This window comes from Cucurbita pepo, chromosome LG06, assembly GCF_002806865.2.
Source record: "Cucurbita pepo subsp. pepo cultivar mu-cu-16 chromosome LG06, ASM280686v2, whole genome shotgun sequence".
Taxonomy (NCBI): domain Eukaryota; kingdom Viridiplantae; phylum Streptophyta; class Magnoliopsida; order Cucurbitales; family Cucurbitaceae; genus Cucurbita; species Cucurbita pepo.
In genome coordinates, this window is record NC_036643.1 from 4,551,262 (window position 1) to 4,571,922 (window position 20,661).

General features: G+C 36.7%; 2 protein-coding genes, 1 long non-coding RNA gene and 1 pseudogene across 3 annotated transcripts in view; 3 read left to right on the forward strand and 1 right to left on the reverse strand.

Annotated features, from left to right (window-relative positions):
* The window catches only part of LOC111796662, a 1,464-nt pseudogene extending 514 nt beyond the window's left edge, over positions 1–950 (forward strand).
* On the reverse strand, positions 935–2,579 carry LOC111796636 (protein BFR2-like). Its single transcript, XM_023679352.1, has 2 exons — positions 1,858–2,579; positions 935–1,488 (listed from the first exon to the last, which is right to left on the reverse strand). Exons 1-2 carry the CDS (start codon positions 2,410–2,412, stop codon positions 1,204–1,206), a joined length of 840 nt encoding a protein of 279 aa, XP_023535120.1. The 5' UTR covers positions 2,413–2,579; the 3' UTR covers positions 935–1,203.
* A 9,288-nt stretch (positions 2,580–11,867) lies between these two features.
* On the forward strand, positions 11,868–15,986 carry LOC111796610 (receptor-like serine/threonine-protein kinase SD1-8). The gene is made up of 7 exons (XM_023679310.1): positions 11,868–13,335; positions 13,410–13,532; positions 13,609–13,742; positions 14,640–14,850; positions 14,944–15,181; positions 15,276–15,426; positions 15,501–15,986. The coding sequence occupies exons 1-7, from the start codon at positions 12,531–12,533 to the stop codon at positions 15,801–15,803; spliced, it is 1,965 nt and encodes a 654-aa protein (XP_023535078.1). The 5' UTR covers positions 11,868–12,530; the 3' UTR covers positions 15,804–15,986.
* A 993-nt stretch (positions 15,987–16,979) lies between these two features.
* The window catches only part of LOC111796664, a 9,254-nt gene continuing 5,572 nt past the window's right edge, over positions 16,980–20,661 (forward strand). The window contains exon 1 of the long non-coding RNA XR_002815384.1: positions 16,980–20,594. This is a non-coding gene — a long non-coding RNA (uncharacterized LOC111796664). The remainder of the gene's footprint in view (positions 20,595–20,661) is intronic.

The following is a 20,661-nucleotide window of genomic DNA, read 5'->3' on the forward strand; positions in this document are numbered from 1 at the left end:
CAATCAACTTTGCACTAAATCCTTATTTTATTTCCAACAACCAAATCTCTTCCACAGATGGATGTTTTAAGTGCAAGAATTAACCAAAACCCACAATTTAAAAACAATCTATACCTAACATTTCACCATAACCATCCACCAATCCATGGCCTGCTTGCTTGTCTCATGCATCAACACACACCCTATAAACACATACGCCACCACACACAGCCACACACATGCCTGTACTTCTCGCCGCCCATCGTTCAAAAACGAGTGGCAAGGATAAATTCCAATTCTATTTCTAAATTCCAAGTGGTCTTTCTCTCTCTTCCTCTCTCTTTCAAAACTTATGGCCAGGATGGTTCTTCAAAAAAGTAAATGGGTATCGTGGATAATTGTATCCTAACACTTGTTAACATCAAGGAATTTGGAGTCAACCAATGCCCTGAATGTAGTCATGGTTTTGAACATGGAGGAAGTCTAAGAACCACTCAAAAAAATTGACCAAACAGGACTTGGCAAACTCAAAAAGATCATTCTTGATCAAAACCCTAGCTAGGAATTTGAAAGGCAGCAGCAAACACAGACCATACTTTCTGAAACGTATGCAAACATGGAGATTCCAATCAACAAGGTCGGCCATGAACTTACTATTTTAATCATTATATAGGCACCAACATGAGGATACAAGAACATTAAATAATATAAAGATGAATGATTACCTTGAGTTCGGTATTGGGTCTGATCTTCAATGGGGGAAATCCCAAAAAGCGGCTTCCTGGACCTAAAAATGCTGTGGGAGAGGATGACGATGGCTCCCAAAGAGATAAGGGGGTATGGGTTTATGCATATTCTATATGAATGAATACATCTCTCCTGGTCATGGGAGACCCACAAGAACACGACTAACTAATATTGACTGCGATAATGCATCAACAGAACACTCATAAAGTGAAGTGAAAGAGAAATCTATTAATAGAATGAAGTGGGGTAAATTAATATCTGGATACACATGAACAGGCTTCACAAATGATGATGATGATAGTTGATCTAATGGAAAATAGGGGGGGAAATTCTAGGTTGTACACAGTTGAGCAAGCAGGTATAATCCTTGAATTAATCGATCATGACAGACAATTAGAGAGAAAAATGAAAAAAAAATTAACCCAAAAGGGAAAAGAAAAAGCCCTAGCTACCTTCCATTGTGTGGTTAGTGAAGAATCAACGATTCTGATCTCTACTCATTTTGCATATCCCAAAAATCATTTTGGAAGCGTCGTTAATGTCGGTGGGCGGACGATTCTGGAGTTTCTGGATAGATCTAACGACAGATATGGATTTTAAATCTGCTTTATAAGCTTCATCGTCCGGTGTGGTGGTGCTCGGTGATTGTGTCGGCCCCGTAACTCTTGCTTGCTTCAGTGGCCTATGGGAACTCGAGGAAGTCGCTTCCTCATTGAAAAATGGCCTTGTACTCTGTCGCGCAGAAGAACACTCGATATCGTCCTGCATTCAAGAAGCAAGCGATTGTTAAAACTCTGCTTGGATCACCGTAAAATTATGAACTAGAACAATAGTGATTATGTTTCAGATCGGCATATTACATACGATTTCAATCAGAATCGTAGGTTAAGAAGGTTATAAAACAGAACGATTCGGTACGAATCTGGAGTCTTCATTCACTTTGGGAAATGAAAACGACAAGGTTTTTTTCATGAGAGAAAACGATATGATTTGATCAAAACACCGATTCTAGAAAATCGAATGAACGAACAAAACATTTTCAAAATCACAAACGATTACCTTCAGCGCAGACTAAGGAAAAAGAAAACAGAAGAGGAATAACCAAAAAAAAAAAAACTAAAGAATACATACATCAGATTCGAGATCGACGTCGCACTCTCTCATACGCTTCGATGTGACACCAGCGCCGGTTGAAATCTCTCCCTCGCTGCTAGAAGTCACTGTCGGAGGCGGTGGTGGGGACGAGGACGATGCACAAGACCACGGCACCACCTGGTTTTCTCCATCCTCATCGTCTTCGTCCTCCTCCTCCTCCTCATCGTCATCGTCATCTTCCTCACTATCACCTCCCTCATAACTCCCAAAACCTTCACCATCGTCAAAATCATCACCATCATCAACTTCCTCCTCGTTATCTCTACGGCGTTCAAGATATCTACCTTCCTCGCATTTACCACCATGGACTTCAACACAACCTTCACACACGGAAACCGTCGGCGTAAGCTTCCGACCAGAAGCCGCCCATGGAGTCGGCGACTGACACGCATGACAAAGAAGGCTCCGAGAATGTTTAGCAACAAGAAAATTAGCACAGTGAACATTCTCATCGCAGTCCCAACACAGGTTCGCCTGATCCGACTCACAGAACATCCTCGCTTGCTGCCCACACAGCTCACACTTCTTCATATTTCTTCTTCTCCGATTCCCTCTTCTTCTCCTTGATCTTCTTGTTCTTCCGCCTTCGATTTTTCAGCCGCTGATTTCTTCTTCTCGATCTTGCATTTCCCTTTTTATCTGTTCATTCCGAAGAAAACGCCGAATAATAAAAGGAGCAGGGAAGGGGAAAGTACAATTTGCTTATATTAGGATAAACTGCCCTTAATCTTCGCCCTAAATATTACTCAGGGCTATTTCAGACATTTCACACCCCCACCTCAATATATAAAATATCTTTAATAGTGAACTTCGATGCTTCCACAGATTCCATCCACCGGCTGTCGTTTTGACGCGTGGCGAAATCCTGTGGGCCTGCGGGGTTTCAGCGGTTCCACATTCTTTCGCAGGAGATAATTTCCTGGCTCGCCGTCTGCCATTCATACGGCTAACCGTCTGCCACGTGTCGACTTCTCATGGAGAGTAAATTTATTGGCATATCTTTATGACCTTTCACTGCTGGACTCGCTCTCCTAGATATTTTCTTTTGCGCTTCCTCAGATTGGGTGATGACGTGTCAGCCTAGTTTGATAAGCCTTAAGATTCGAAGCTGTTCCTACGTGGCGCCCTCTGGTCCACGAGAAACATTTGCCACGTGAAGCCATCCTGAAATCCCTCTTTCACGCTATCTCCGTACGCCAACGTGGCAACCATGCCAGCGTTTCACCCCTTTCCTTTTCCCTTTTATTCTCTTTTCTTTTTCCTTATTTTTTATTTTCATATTTTAAATCTTTTATTTTACCACACATTTTAAAATAAATAAATTAAATGGTTTGATTGTTTGTTATCCAAACCATGTGAGCATAATCTCTACTCTATTGGGGCCAGCGGCTTTCTTGGCACACGGTTGATGACTAACGTTAGCCACCGCTAACAGATATTGTCCTTTTTTTTCGTTTTGGGTTTCCTCTCCACCCTCTTGAGGCCAACGTTCTCGTTGGCACAGTCTCCAATAACTGACCCAAATCCACCACTAGCTCATATTGTTCTCTCTCTTGAGACAAGCTGCCTCCTTAGTGTACCGTTGATGACTGACCTTACCCCACCACTAGTTGATATATTATCCTCTTTTTCACTCCGGGTTTCCCCTCCACCCCCTTGTGGCCAACGTACTCATCAGCACAGTGCCAAATAACTTATCCAAGCCTACGCTAGCTCATATTGTCCTCTCTCTTGGGGCCAGCGGCCTCCTTAGCATACTGTTGATGACTAACCTTAGCCCACCGCTACTTGATATATTATCCTCTTTTTCGTTCCGGGTTTCCCCTCCACCCCCTTGTGGCCAATGTTCTCATTGGCACAGTGTCCAATGACTAACCCAAGTCCACCGCTAGCTCATATTGTCCTCTTTTCCCTTTCAGTTTTTCCTCCACTCTCTTGGGGCCATCATCCTCGCTAGCACATCTCATGATAAAGCACCCAAGTCCATAGCTAATTGTCATCTTTCAGCATTCTTTTATAATTTTTTTCTAAATAATTTTAAAAAAAGTTATTTTCAAAGGTGGTTGAAGAATAAATAATAAAAAAAAATATAAAAAAAAATAAAAATAAAATAAATATATGTATATATAATTATTTCATAAATAAAAATATATATTTTAAAATTAATAATAAATTCGAGTTATTTAGTTTAAATTCAAACAATAAATTAATTCAATTCATAAAATTTAATGTTTTAAAAAATGACCGTTGGTGAGAAATTAAAAAAGAAAAAGTAGAAATAAATAAATAAATAAATAAATAAATAGATAAAAAGGAGAGAGAAGGGGAATGCGGTGGAGAGGCAAAGAGGAGTGGGAAGCGTTGTCGTGGAGAAACGGTGTCCATGTTCGTGGCATTATCCTATTTATATTTCAAATAATTTCATTTTATTCTTTAATAAATAAATAAAAAGTAAAAAAGTAAAAAGTAAAAAAAGCGATGAGGTGGCAGAACCCGTCACGTGGGCTGGAGTCTGAGGTGGAGGAGATGAGATCGAAGAAAATCTGAGACGGGTGACGTGGAGATATGGAGAAGGGGTCGTAGGATTCAAGGCCAGCAAATACTTGGAATCAATACGTGGCACAAAAGCAGAGACAACATACCAATTGTGTGGTGTGGCGTGCAGGATCAAAAGAAAAACACCATTTTTATTTTTTTTATTTTTTATTTTTTATTTTTTATTCATTCTATCCACATGTCCTGTGGTCCCCACCTCGAACCAACCGAATTATTGGGGGGAACACAAAAGATGGAACTAAAATAATAATAATAATAATAAAATTAATATTGAAATTTAGTCGTACTTCAAAATATAATTATTATTAATTAATTAATTAAATTATACAAAATTATGAAAAAACAATTTAGCAAATTACTATTTTTTAAATACAATTACTCGGGTACGAAAAATTAAATTTTTCGATTCTTGTTCGTTACTGCAAAATTAGCTACACAACCCGTGACTCGGGGTTTCACCCTTGTTCCTGAGTGGATTCACTGTAGTTTGTACATGTGTGATGTACTCCATCTTCATCGCCTCCAATTCACCACGCAGTGTTTGGAGTCGTACTTGCTTTACTCGATCAGCCCTTTTTTAGGACGTGTCTCGTGCGTCTTTGGCCGTTGTTGCATTGACTATCTTCTCCAAATTTGACTCATCCACTGTTTGGAATAATATCGGTAAAATAAAACATTAGTTTATTATTATTATTTAATGATATAGTCGGGATTATTAAATGGTATCGTGAATAATTACCTCCATTGCCCTCCTATGGTTTTGATTTGGATAAAAGTGGACCATTGTAAGAGTATTCATTAGTTTTTGGGTTCAAAATGATTTATGGAAAATGATAGATGCATTGTCTTTGTATGTATACATTTCCCTTGCTTTCAATATCATTTAATTCCTTACTATATTAACAATATCCTACTAAAATAAAAGATTGAGACGTTTTCTAGTGGGCTCGGACGAAAATACCTCTTGTTTAGATGTAAGAGCCGAACCGTAACAGATATTGTCTTTTTTGGGCTTTTCCTTCTGGACTTTCCCTCGAGGTTTTAAAACGTGTTTCTACACTCTTATAAGGAATCCACCACTGACACATCATTCGATGCCTAGTGTCACAATCGCACTTTTGATGGCACCGGACTTGCAATTGTGCGACATTCACTTTCCAACGACAAGTGAGCTAAGCCAATTCGTTCTTGCGTCGCCTACGGCCTAGCGACGTATGCTTGAGCCTCTGGCCTCGGTTTAAGAGAAAGTTTTAGAAAACGAGGGCAGTGAGAGATTTTTGAAAGAGACGTTATATAAGCAAACAAGAGAGAAATAACAACGGCTCGCTATATATAACCTTGGGTAGGGAGAAGTTGACAACTAGTCGTATCACCCTTTAGTACATTCGGAAGCAGTTCATGTCTAACAGGTCTAGACATGATATTTCTGAAACGTCATACTTCCTAGAAATACAAAAGTAAAACACTAGAATATGAAAAGACAAAGGGTTGGGCTTGTCATGGGCATGCGGCCATGGGCAACATGCCTTGGACGAGAATGACAGTGACACCTAGCTCTGATACCATTTGTAACAGACCTCTCTTGAGGGCTTAGGGTCCTCGCTGACACATTGTCTGGTGTTTGACTCTAATACCATTTGTAACAGCTATTTCACCCCCCCCCCCCGGNCACTACTCTGTGTCTGACTATGATGCCATTTGTAACAGCTTAAGTCCACTGTTAACGTCTTCACTGACACATGTCTGGCTTTGATATCATTTGTAACAGCTCAAGCCCACCGCTAACAGATATGTTTCATTCCTCTCGCCAACTGATGTAAATGTGTATGTATATGAAAACAATACGAAAATCTTGTATCTTCCCACGAAACTAGCTCGATTTGAAACCTTCCCACAAAACCTTTTCGATTCTCTTCAATCACGAGCCTCATCTTCATCTCCCACACTACGAAACGCTCACATTTTGTTGAGTCACTTTAATCTTTCATCTCCATTAATTTTAAGTTATTTATAAATAAACCTTGACATAAATATTTATTTGAAAAATAAAACAAATAAATAGACAAGGAAGTGGATTGGGCTGAAGGCCCAACACAATGGGGCCGCTCATGAAACCTCCTTACAGGCCCAATGTAACGGCCCAAATGTACCGCTCAATGGCTATTTTAGACGTGTAACTCTCCTTTTGAACTTGATCAAAACGTCGTCGTTCTGCCATGGCTCGGTTTGGTTCCGTGCTTAATTAATTATTAATTAATTTTTGTAGTTCATGAAAGGACGTTTAAGATAATAATTAATACTTTAATTAAAATTTTCAAATTTTAAAAGTTTAATAAAAATTCAATGCATACGTCTAAAATAACATTAGTCATATACATACGGGTCCTATAAAGAGAATGATAATGATAACGAGCACGGAGTCTACAAAACAGGTAAGTGCTCGGTAGGCTAATAGTCTAGTGAACGGGGTAAGGCACGTACGAGAAATTGGCCCCACTCAACTTTATGAAAAGTAAGGACCATCACAGGAGGTCAAATCCAAAGACCTATGTACGTTAGGGCTCGTCCCTGATCAATATTAGGTCATTTCATTTTAATTTAATCTCATTAACTAATTATTTTATTATTATTGTTATTTTAAAATATATTAAAATAATAGGGTGGAAGTGGAAGTTTTTGAGTGTTGGCGTGCAAGTTTTTAATGGATGGGGTTGACTTTTGATTCCATTGACCAATTGCCTTCCTTTTACGTTTTAGTGGTCCAAAACTTTTTAACACAATTATGACTTATATTTTGAAAATTTTATTAAATACGGCGTCGTATTGATTAAAATATGAGATTAAAAAAATTAATATTTAAAAAAATGCATTTTTCTTGACAACAAAAATTATTAAATTTCAAAATATATTTTGGTTATATTTTTCTTTTTTTACGATTTAATTAATACATACCATCAAGATTTAATTAATACATATTATTAAATTAAAATAAAAAAATTAATTAATTAATAATACGAAATTAACCGATATGCCTAACTCAAATACAATACAGCATTAACGTTATAAATTAAAGTTTATAATGACTACGCTATTCTAAAGTTTGGTTTAGAACTTAATTTCATTTCACGCGTGAACAAAATAACGTGTAAACAAAATTTAATAAATAAAACTAGATTAGGTTGTATCTGATTAATCCAAATTTATCGTTAATTTTAAAATATTATATTTTTGTTACTGTACGATTGTATATACATATATTGTAAAATCATACGAGGAACTTTTTTTTTTTTTTTTTTTTAACGGTGTAGAAAACCCATAGAAACAATGTCGGCTAGCGGTGGGCTTAATCTGTTATAAATGATATTAGAGCCAGACACCAGACTGTATGCGAGTGAGGACGTTGGCCCCTAAAGGAAGTGGATTGTGAGATCTCACATTAATTGAGAGAAAAACGAAACATTGGTTATAAGGGTGTGGAAACATTAAAGCTAACAAACCCGAAAAAAATTTATGGTTGGATTTATTATTTAACAACGGATATTTGAATGGAAAAAATATATAACTCGAACAATTGGGTTGAATCTAAAAATTGTTTCAACCCGACTCAACCCATCTCATACACCCTATTGCACCTTTGACAGCTCCACTATTGCTCATGAATAGTATATGGGTCTCTTTATTTATGTAGTGGTCGGCCTTATAGAACCTTGTATTTGACAATCGTGTCCCCTCTATCTAGTAAGGCAAGTGGCAGAGAAACCAGACTTTTAAATAGGCCGACCATTTTTTATGCACCGCTTTACCTTAAAAAGAAAACGAGCTTTGCTCCTTTGGGCTCCCGTCACTCGTGTGGTAATTATAAAGGACTTTTTGATTTAATTAAAATCACGGAAAATAAATAATTTAATAAATGAAATTAGATGACAAGGATAGCACTAAGGTTTTGGATTATTTATTTATTTATTTATTTATTTATTTAAATTTCAAAGTCAAAGATGGCGTCTTCCCATTGGATGACTCCATACAGCCAATCAAAATTAGAGCCTCATTTTCAAAGGCTTGACTTTGACTTTGACTTTGAACTATTCAATTTTATAAAGCGAGGAGGAGAAATGAAGGGAAGAATTGTCCACATATTTCATAGCCATTTCGTTTATTATTATTATTATTATATTTGTTTTTTATTTTATAATATGCTTTTGAACTTTGGTTTATAATATTTACTTATATTCATGTTTTATTGGTTTTTTAAAACCAAACAATAAAGTATTAAAACTTTGTTTGATAACGATTTATTTTTTTATTAGGGTCTTCGAAAAATTAAAATTTATTTATTTTAATTTTTAACCCATAGTTTATATTTTTAAAAACTTGGTATTAAATAGATAAATAAACTAAAAAACTCATAAGCAAAAATATTATCTTAATTTTCAAAAAATAAAAATGAAAAAATTCATTAAACCGAGTCTAAGTAGCTATATTAAAAAGAATAAAATATAGTAAAATTACGTTTGATAGAAAACGTAGCCTCCCATGGCTTAGTATAATAAGCTTTGTGGACGCTGACCTCCAAAAAAAATATTTTTTATTTATAGGTTAAAAATTATTTTTCGATTTCTGAATTTTCATAAAAATAAAAATCACTAAATTTTAGACAAAAATAGCAAATTTGTAGGCATTATCACAAGCTAATCTGGGCATAGTAGGTTTACGTGTAACCAATTTAAGCATAGCTCACTAAATAAGATATCAACAATCATTTTATCTAAGGTCAACTATTTGACCCGAATTAGGGTTTGATCAAATTTAGAAGGACTAATGATAGTAAAATTGATAGCACGATCAAAGTATGCTTAAATTGGTAAGTTTGATCTTCGTTCCAAACAGAAAAATAAATATCGACCTTATTTAGTCAAGCATTTACTTAGTTTCACTTTTTTTCTTGCCTACTTTTCTCGTGTTTGAAAAAAAAAACCATTCTAAAAATTTGATACGCTGGAACTTAGACTCTCGAGGTCGATTCTGTTATAATATCGCAAAATTAGTATTATTTTTTCATAAAAAAATTAAAAATGACTCGAAAGAAATAAAGAGTATCGTGTTATCAAATTTATTAATTTAGATTATTTTGGATATTTATTTTTTTAATATTCTTTTCAACAAGAAAATGATAATAATAATAATAATAATAATAATAATAATAATAATTTCTTGTAGATAAACAAATAATAATAATTTATTTGTCCTCCTTAAAAAAGGGTAAAAGAGAGAAAAAAAAAATTGCTAAAAAAGTCTTCCAAAAAAGATTACCGGCTACTGTTCAAACCAGTATTCGAAGATTTAATAAAAATAAATAGTAATTATTATATTAAATTAATAAAAATATTTTAGTATGGAAATCTTCTTTCAAAGTTTTACCAAATACTTTTAATTTTTCTAAATAAAATTGTTTAAAAAAATATTCTAGAACAATTGATATGTAACGACCCAGATCCACGCAAGTAGATATTGTCATTTTTGGGCTTCCCCTCAAGGCTTTAAAACACGTCTGCTAGGGGAAGGTTTCCACACCCTTATAAATTGACACCCTTTGGGGCCCAGCATCCTTACTGGCACATCGTCCGGTGTTTGGATGATATTATTTGTAACGACCCAGATCCACCGCTAGCAGATATTGTCCTCTTTGGACTTTCTCTCAAGGCTTTAAAACGCGTCTGTTAAGGGAAGGTTTCCACACCGTTATATTTTGACACCCTTCGAGGCCCAGTGTCCTTATTGGCACGTCGTCCGATGTCTGCATGATACTATTTGTAACGACCCAGATTCACCGCTAGCAGATATTGTCTTTTTTGGGCTTTTCCTCAAGGCTTTAAAACGTGTATGCTAGGGGAAGATTTCCACACCCTTATAATCGGTGTTTTGTTCTCCTCCCAAACCAATATCGAACATCACATGATAATATAAGAATTTTAAAATTAAAAAAAAAAATTAATGGTATTGATAAAAGTTCATGATAAAGATATTTTTGAAAATTAAAGTATTTTAAAACACTTTTAAAAATTATTAAGTATTTTTTTAAAACCAAATATTAATAGTTTCCATCCAAAACTAAGGGGTGAGGGTATTTTTGGAATTTTTTAAAAGTTGAAGGGTATTTTTTGGAGTTTCTTTAAAATATTTCAAAATTCACTGATATATTTTTTTTTTATAGATAAAATGCAAAAAAAACATATGGGTTTATTTTTATTTTTATTAACTTATATAAAAAAGTATACATTTATGTGAAATAAATATATTTTTGTTTATAAAGATTTTTACCGTAATATTTAGGTAAAAATGTTGGAAAATATTAAAACGACAAAAGGAAAAGACCAAAACGACCAAAACGACCAAACCGCCAATCAAGTGGAGCAAATTTTCTCACAAACCACCGAACCAACAAATGACCAAAAATACTTTGAAAAAATAACACACCATGCGCAGTCCACATTGAACCACGAGGCCACTCTTCAAGACCATGATGATTTTTAAATTATATAAAAATCCCTAAACTTCAGTAAGTTTACGATTATGCCCCTATACTTAAGAACAATTGCATTTTTACCTTTAACGTTAACTTCATATTTTATTTTAAAAAAATATTCATAAACTAAATACTGTGTTTAAATATCTTTTTCATTAATATTTTCAACGAATTAAAAAAAAAAAAAATTAAATTATTATTGTCGCCACACGGTAGGGACATGGGGACATAAAAAAAAAGAGATCCTATCAATTTGTCCCGACCTAGGATAATAAGCTCATGAGCTTAGTCCTACTTCATCAACGAAAGAAGACTTCCATCTCCAAGTTTAACTCAGACGTAGCTCGCTTCTTTTTGGGTGTGAAGTAGTGTCAAACCAAAATACCTAACTAGCATATGCAGTACGGCTACCTTGTTACTGTTAGACGAACACGACTCTCCACAATGGTATGATATGATATTGTCTACTTTGAGCATTTCCTAAATTAGTCGATGTGGGACTTTCATCATCCAACAGTTACAACTTCACTCCAGTCATAAGCTCTTCGACATCCCCCTTCTGCGGTTAAGGTAACGACTTCGGACATGATCAGCTTCCATAGTGTGACGCGCGGTGTGTACAAGGCTCGGGAACGAATTCACCGCCGTATGACCGACCGACAATTACTAGGGATTCTGGCACACTTTATAGATTATCACTAAACATTTTAATGTTAGTAATTTCAATAAAATTATTTTTAAAATTATTTTTAAAAAATTTAAAGTTATTAATATTTTACGGTAACTTCTGGAAGGAGTAAATCCAAATTTAAATTTTTTTATTATTTAATGAAATATTTTCCACAAATTACATAATATTTTATAGATTTGAAGGTAAAAAGGGCAAAATTTTGGAGAGGAAGAAGACTTGTCGCAAAGCAGAGCAGGGGGCCACAGGTCCACAAGTCAATGGCCGCCCTCTCATTTCTTCTCCGATCTTCATTGCGTTCACTTTTAAATTCAATCCTCATAAACACTCCTTGTCTTCACTGGGTGGTCTTAATAAACCATTTTAATCCAATCTTAAACGGATTCCGATGCAAAAAAAATGGCAAATCCTCCTCCAAAATCCTTCATAACGGCGGCAACTCTGTTTCTGTCTCTGTTTCTCTTCTCTCCGTCGTCTGTGGCTGTTGATTTCTTAACAGCCTCACAAAACCTCACCGGCGCCGCCACTCTGGTGTCGGAGAAAGGGTTTTTCGAACTGGGTTTCTTCAGCCCTAGAAATTCCACGAATGTTTACTTGGGAATTTGGTATAAAATCATCCCAATACGTACGATCGTTTGGGTTGCGAACAGGGAAAATCCCATCGTTGATTCTTCCGCTGCTGTTCTTAAAATCAACACTACGACGAATGTTCTTGTTCTCTTGCAGGATAACGCCGTTGTTTGGCTTGCAAATACGTCGAAATCGGTATAGATTCCGAAGCTACAGCTCTTGGACAATGGAAATCTGGTGTTGAAGGACGCTAAATCGGAGGTAATTTCATGGCAGAGCTTCGATTATCCAACGGATACATTACTGCCTGGAATGAAGCTTGGATGGGATTTCGAAAATGGAATCCAACGCCGGTTATCAGCATGGAAAAGTTCCGATGACCCATCTCCGGGGAGTTTAACCATGGAAATGATGAACACGAACTACCCAGAACCGGCGATGTGGAATGGCTCGAAAGAGTTCATGAGGAGTGGACCATGGAACGGTCTTCAATTCAGCGCAAAACCCACATCGGCCTTACCGATTTTGGTCTACAGCTACGTAAACAACAAATCCGAGCTCTCTTACAGCTATGAATTCATAAACTCCTCATTAATCGGAAGAATGGTGCTGAATCAGACGCTGACGAGAAGAGAGGCATTGATATGGTCGGATTCTGAGAAGAATTGGAAGCTATATGCAACTATGCCGAGGGATTACTGCGACACCTACGGGCTTTGTGGCGCGTTTGGGAGCTGCAACATTGAGCTAACACCAGCTTGTCAATGTCTAAAAGGGTTTCATCCAAAAGTGCCTGAGAAGTGGAATTTGATGGATTATGCTGATGGGTGTGTAAGAAATAAGCCTTTGAATTGTTCTTCTACTGATAAAATTGGGTTTGCGCAGATTCCTGGGCTGAAATTGCCTGATACTCAGCTAACTTGGGTTAATGAAAGCATGAGCTTAAACGAGTGTAGAGACAAGTGTTTGAGGAACTGTTCTTGTGTGGCGTTTGCCAATACTGATATCAGGGGCTCAGGGAGTGGCTGTGCTATATGGCTTGGGGATCTTGTTGATATCAAAGTGGTTCGAAGAGGGGGCCAGGATTTGTATGTTAGGATGCTGGCTTCTGAATTGGGTATGTTGTTTTTGCTGTTCTTTGTGTTCTTTTGTGGCTTTCTTTGTTAGCTAAGCTTTGTTTCTTGTGTGTAGAGACGAAGAAGAAGACGAGCTCGGTTGTCGTCGGCGTTATCATCGGAGCTACCGTTCTGGTGATTGCTGGTCTGGTTTTGATTGGGTTTTACATCATTAGAAGCAAGAGGAGAAGCCTTGAAGGTAAATTCTGTTCATATTGATAAGTTGATGGTAAAGATTAGTTCATGTGCTTATGAAGTCACTAAAATGGCAACAGGAATAGGCAAGGATCTTGGACAGCAAGAAGACTTGGAGCTTCCCTTCTTGGACTTAGCAACTATATCCAATGCCACAGACAATTTTGCAAGCTACAATAAGCTCGGAGAAGGTGGCTTCGGTGCAGTTTTTCGGGTAAACTTTACGAGTACCGAAGAAAACATGTTTTTAAGTGCTTAGAAAGTTTAACGGCTCAAACCCACTGCTAGTAGATATTGTTCTCTCTGGGTTTTTTCTTTCGGGCTTCCCCTCAAAGTTTTAATGCGCATATGCTAGGGAGAGGTTTCCGGACCCTTATAAGGAATGTTTCGTTTCCCTCTCCAACTGACGTGAGATCTCACAATCCACCCTTCTTGGGGCCAGCGTCCTCGCTGACACATCGCCCGGTGTCTGGCTTTGATACCATTTGTAATAGTCCCACAGCTAGCGGATACTGTCCTCTTTGGACTTTTCTTTTTGGAACTTTCCCTCGAGGTCGTGTCTGCTAGGGAGAGGTTTCCACACCGTTATAAGGAATGTTTCATTGCTCTCTTCAACTGATGTGGGATCTTACAATCCACCCCCTTGGGGCCAGTGCCTTGACATATTGCTCGGTGTTTGGCTCTGATACCATTTGTAACAGTCACATCCCTAACAAAGAAGGTCCTCTTTGGGCTTTCCCTTTTAGACTTCCTCTCAAGGTTTTAAAATGCGTCGGGAGAGGTTTCCACACCCTTATAAGAAATGTTTCGTTCCCTTCTCCAACCGATATGGGATCTCACAATCCACCCTCATTGGGGTCAGCGTCATTGCTGGCATATTGCCCAGTGTTTGACTCTAATATCATTTGTAACAGTCCCACCGCTAGCAAATATTGTTCTCTTTGGACTTTTCTTTTTGGACTATCCCTCAAAGTTTTAAAACGCGTATGCTAGGGAGAGGTTTCCACACCCTTATAAGAAATATTTCATTCCCCTCTCTAACTGACGAGGAATCTCACAGAAAGTCATTTCAAACAAGTCGATGAACTTACACTTTCACTTTCACTTTCAGGGTAGGCTTGCAGATGGACAAGAAATTGCAGTAAAGAGACTTTCTAGCTATTCGAGACAAGGAACCGAAGAATTTAAGAACGAAGTGATACTCATTGCCAAACTTCAACATCGAAATCTCGTAAAACTTTTGGGTTGCTGCATCGAAGGGGACGAAAAGATGTTGATATACGAGTACATGCCCAACAATAGTTTGGACTCCTTCATATTTGGTTTGTATCTATTGAGATTCAACGTTATTGTTTTCGTTTCTCTTTGATTCCCGTTTCGAGAACTAACTTTGGCTACTCGTTTTAATTCTTCAGATAACGATAGAAAGAAGCTTTTAGATTGGTCGAAACGATTCAATATCATATGCGGAGTAGCTCGAGGGATTCTTTACCTTCATCAAGATTCGAGATTGAGGATTATACATAGAGATTTAAAAGCAAGTAATGTCTTGCTCGATATCGATATGAATCCGAAAATCTCGGATTTTGGAATGGCTAGAACGTTTGGAGGGGATCAAACCGAAGGAAATACTCGGAGAGTGGTCGGAACGTAGTAAGTTTCTCTCCCACGAAACTTCAAATTTTTTGAATCCTTAAGTTTCGTGTTCTTCGGTTGACGTTTTGTTTGTCTGTATGATATCTTGTAGTGGGTATATGGCACCAGAATACGCCATTGACGGACAGTTTTCCATCAAATCAGATGTCTTTAGTTTTGGGATTTTATTGTTGGAAATCGTAAGTGGAAAGAAGAATCGAGGAATTTTCCGCCCTAACCAAGCTCTCAACCTTATTGGACACGTGAGTCGCGTAATTCGATCAATCACTCCACAAACTACAATTCTAAGCTAATTAACGTGTTTTTTTTCGTTCAGGCATGGAAGTTGTGGAATGAAGGAAAACCATTAGAGTTGGTCGATGCAAGCATGGGAGAATCTTATGCTCTATCTGAAGTGTTACGATGCATTCATGTTAGTCTTTTGTGCTTGCAACAGCATCCCGAGGATAGACCGACCATGTCGAATGTGGTATTAATGCTAAGTAGTGAGAGTACCTTGGCACAACCGAAACAACCAGGATTTTACATGGAAACGGGTCCTATTGAAGCATATTCACATTCTAGCAAGAACGAATCTTCTACTAATGAATTAACTATTACCCTCATGGAGGCTCGATAACTATATATTGTCCTCATATAGCTCTTTTTCAATGCTTTGGATTTGTTGATGATCATGAATAGAATAGACAAACGGGTAAAGCTCGTTTGCAAAACGACCCTTATCTCTTAAAGGGTTCAAAGAAGTCGAGAATCTATTTATATTTAGAGGATTTGAATACCGTCGTCTAGCATTTTAGTGATACCTTTGTGAAGAGTTATGATCTCGATGAGTTCAATGAATTTGACTATGGTTTGGAAATTTTTCATCTCTTATTGATGATATTGGGTTATCTCATAAACTTAACCGAGGTTCGATTGGTCTGTCTGTAGGGTTGAGCTATGAGAGAGAATACACCGTGGGTTGAAGAGCTGGAGGGTAGTTTGACGCATTGTTCATTGCTTCGACTAAGTCTTGCAACCAACAAATTGGCTTTGTAGCATTGTGAATCTCTCCACCGAACATTAATTAGATGCCCTTTGGGGCCCGGTGTGCCCGTGGATATTAACTTGTTCTCCTTTCTTATCAATGTGGGATCTCACAATCCACCCACCTTTGGGGTCCGAAGTCCACCCTCTTTGGGGCTCAGCGTCCTGGCTGACACACTGCTAAATTAGGTCCAAGCATCCTTTCTGGCTATCGTTTCTCTCTTCAATCAACGTGGGATCTCACAATCCACTCACATTTGGGGCCCAACGTCCTCGTTGTCCCATGCCCAGTGTCCACCCCCTTTAGGGCTTAGCGTCCTTATTGACACACCACCCGATATCTACCTCCTTTGGGGCTCAACGTCTTCGCTGGCACACCGCCCGGTAACTTAACTCTGATACCATTTGTAACCGTTCAAGCCCACCGCTAAAAGATATTATCCTTTTCGGGTTTCCTATTTCGGGCTTCCCCTCAAAGATTTTAAAACACTGCCTCATAGGGAGGTTTCCACACCTTATGAGAGAATGCTTCGTTTTCTTTCTCAACCGATATAAGATCTCAAAATTAGTACAGAGCAAATGAGTTGAGCTTGAACACCGAAAACTTTTTTTTTTTTTTAAATTTATTTTTTAAAATATGAATTAAAAAACTACTCCAATTTTGAATTATTTTTTAAAAATACATTAATTAGAAATTAAAAAATACTCCTAAAAGCCGACCCTCGGATGTTAACAAAGAAAAGAAGAACTGCTTTATTTATTATTATTATTATTCTTTTCAATTAAGCTTATCGTATGGGAATTCTCCGGAGATTTACTCTCAGCGGCTGCCGGCGACGATGAGAACGTCGGAATCAAAGCACCATGCGTCCATGTCCATAGAGGTTCAATCCTACTGATTTCTCACAAATTTGAAACTGAACGTCCTGATCTCCGATCCAGGGAGCATCATTTTGGGGCGCGAAGTGCAGGTCTAGTTTCTGGATGATTCTTTTGGAATAATGGCGGCAGTCTCAGTTAAGCAATCGACTGCGGACAGTAATTGTTAGTCATTACTTCACCTGCTTGTCGTTGTTAAATTATCAAGAGTGACAATGAGTTAGTGCTTCAGCTTTTAATTCATTTTGAATTGTACTTTTCAAAGTAATTATAGGCAAATTTATGCATTTGCTTTGCTTTACCTGTCCTTTTCATCAAGCTCAGGTTCCTAATGATTTTACTTGTCGTTCTTCAGAATTGAGTGCTCGCTCTGTTGTTTCTTTAAATTAGTCTCTTTGTGTTACATTTTTCTTCATATAGTCAATTAGTTCTAGGGATTTTGATGTCTTTGCTGTCACGTTAATCATTAGATGGTGATGTTATAGCATCGTTTTAGAATTTTTTGAACGGACATGTGTAGAGGTAAGAAATTGTTCAATTATTCTTATTGTTTTAAATAAAAGAAAGATACTATCGTTGATTGTATGAAATATACTATTGTAAAAGAAGCCACTGCGATTGGCAGAATCAGAATGGTGTTGTGATTAGGGGGAGGATAGCAAAAAGAGCGCAAACATTTTATCATTTTCGTTAATTTCCACCTGCTATTTCCTCAAAAGATTCTTTCGTCCGTCTCCAACCAAACCTTAGTGCTTAATCACGCATAACCACAACACCTGTAGTTTCTCCTTGAAAGGAATGCCATAAAAGAAGTTGTTAAACATAGGCAGCCAGGGAATCTGTGCCATATACCTTACTGAACAAATCTAGGCATAATTGAGAAATAATTGGTGGTGTAAAGTCCCGAATCTCTAAAACCCCAACAAACTGAATCTTGTCAGAGCAAAAGTGGTGGCAGATATTCATGTGAAGCTGCCATGGATTAAATTTTTGCTGCTTTCTTGAAGTGTTTGTTGCTCCTTATGGGATAGACTTCTAATCTTTTTTGTATTTTTTTCCTCACATTGATGTTCGTGAAGCCAGGTAGATCCCCTCTCCCCTTAAAACAATTCTAGTTTAGAAAGAACTGAAGTCTAATTGTTTTGACTAGCCTATGTATTCTAGTAAGTCAAAATGCAAGCATAATTAGCCTTATTTATCCTATTTGAATGAAGGGATAGTCATGAAAAGTTGGTGCTTTGTGTTAAACGTGGATTATGAACTTCAAAATGGACTCTGATCAAAGTATGAACTTCAAACCCAAAAGTTCTTATTTTCTATGTTTAGTAACCAGAAGAGAAATCATTTAGGCATTTCTTTTCCTCTATTTTCTGGATCAATGATGCATGCCAACTGTTTTCTCACCGTTCTAGTAGGTTGCTACTCTTGTGCACATAGTTTCTCAAGATTAATTATCTATCTGGAAGTTTCAGTGTTGATATAGCACACAGTTATCTTATAGAAAGGGGTAATACTTATATTGCTCTTTGGTAATTGATACTGACATTTCTCATATCATAATTGGACTTTGGTAATTGATAATATACAAGTTATAGAATTGGAACAGCAATCAACAGTAGAACGAGAGAAGATGGTATTTCTTTTTTTGTAATAATAAACAGTAAGAAGTCTATACAGTTTCTTTCTTATTTATAGCTACCATTTAAATTTAATTATAATTATAAAACAACGTATGCATATCTATAATTGCATTTAATCCAAGTCCTAAATTCTATTAGAACAAGCCCAATGTGATCGCATTAGGTCCATTGAGTGCTGCTATGAGATTGAGGTAATTTTATTGAGCTTTCTTAATGGAAGAAACCAAGGTGACTGTAAATTTTCAGTTGATCGTGTCAACTCTCAAAGGAACTTCGGTAATGAATTTATGTTTTCTATGGGGTTGGGAAAACTGTGGACATGTTTATGTGTATTTGAAATTTCAGGCTGGTCACTCCAATTCCTTAGTGTTTTTCGCATGCTCAAGCAATTTACAATACGCCAAACTATCTACCATACTTATGCTGCTATTGTTATGTTTTTGGTATTCACAACTTAAGGGTACAGTTTTACATCCTATAAAACAGATTCTGTTCAAGTAAGGTCGTTCTGATATTTTTGGTATTGTAAAGCAATGAAAGGACTTTTAAGACATGTTGGCGATTTGAGATTTATTATCTTGGAGTAGAAATGTTAAAGCTGTAGATATTGTTTTCTTGAATTGCTAGTTTGTCTAGAAGATTAAGGTTCTTCCTTGCAACTGTTTTCTTTTTCCTTCCGAGTATATTTTATTCCCTTTTTTATCCTCCTGCATCTCGATTTTTAGTTATTGGTCAATATATTCGTGTTTTGTTTTATATTTTTTAATAAGACTATTGAGCAATATTATTTAATCAAACTTTTTAAAGAGTTGAAATTGTGTTATTTCTTTTGAGCTTATCAATGCTATCCTATCCCTTTCCCCAGAAAACTAGTAGTAAGTCCTTTCAATGTCCTTATCATCTGTCTAAAAGTGTGCTGTCTATTTCATTTTCTTTTCATGTTTTTCATTTCATCTGATGTAAATCCTAATCTGTGTGCTTTTTGGACTTCTTGAAAGCTATTGCATAGAAAAATGGAAGAAGTTTCTCCAAACTCCATTATCTTGAATTTCATATTAGTTTCCCATCAGATCAAGATTGATGTTTATATTTCTGGTCATATCATTTGTAATTCTCTGTAAGATAGAGATATTTCTCTTGTTCCTGTTTAGCAGTTTGACTTCAAATTCCCGTTCAACAAGTTTATAATAGCACGTTTGTGCAAAGGAAATTGCTTGGAAAATTGCACATATTGCTGCTATGTCTTATCAATTGCTCACCTGCATATGGTACATTTGTCCCTTTACATAAACATATCCTTTAGTAGTAATCAGGTAACAGTGTGACTTTTTTTTTCCTTTTTTATCTTTTGTGTACACAGAATAGAATAGCATTTAATATATATATATATATATATATATTGAATTCTTGATGCATTTGCACAGAACTATCATTTACTTCGGTCTAGTAGAATTTAGATTGCAACCTTTCCAACTCTTCTGTCAAGCTAGATTGTTCAAAGGGCATGAAAGAAATGTGAACTTAGAGTCTCACCTCGAAGTTTGACATCAGCATGGATGCAAAAAGCTTATCTGCAGTTCATCAGATGGTTCAAGTTGACTGCAAACCTGCAATGCTAAGCTTCTTTGGACAGCCAAGTCATATAAACGAGCTTTAATAGACCATCTTTTTGATCTGGCCTAACATGATCCCTCCGTGCAGCAGAATGGAGATGTTGCAGGGATCGAGTAATACAACTTGAATTTTATTGTTCATCTGTGACAGTCTTTTCCTAGAGAAAGAAATATGAAGTTTAAATTCTATCTTTTAACATTGGTTGCGCATGGCAAGGAAATCGGGACAGACATGCAAGTACAAGAAATTGTGTAAGTTTAGTTATTGGCTTTTGCGTTTCTTTTGTTTCTTTGTTTTTTTTTTTTTTTTTTTTTTTCC

Bases quoted from the DNA above. Each gene is read 5' to 3' on its own strand.
- LOC111796636 (XM_023679352.1), bottom strand. From the start codon at position 2,412: ATGAAGAAGTGTGAGCTGTGTGGGCAGCAAGCGAGGATGTTCTGTGAG. The intron at 1,489-1,857 runs GTATGTATTCTT...TCTTGAATGCAG, and splicing joins ACGTCGATCTCGAATCTGAT to GACGATATCGAGTGTTCTTC.
- LOC111796610 (XM_023679310.1), top strand. From the start codon at position 12,531: ATGAAGCTTGGATGGGATTTCGAAAATGGAATCCAACGCCGGTTATCA. The intron at 13,533-13,608 runs GTAAATTCTGTT...AAATGGCAACAG, and splicing joins CAAGAGGAGAAGCCTTGAAG to GAATAGGCAAGGATCTTGGA. The intron at 15,182-15,275 runs GTAAGTTTCTCT...GATATCTTGTAG, and splicing joins CGGAGAGTGGTCGGAACGTA to TGGGTATATGGCACCAGAAT.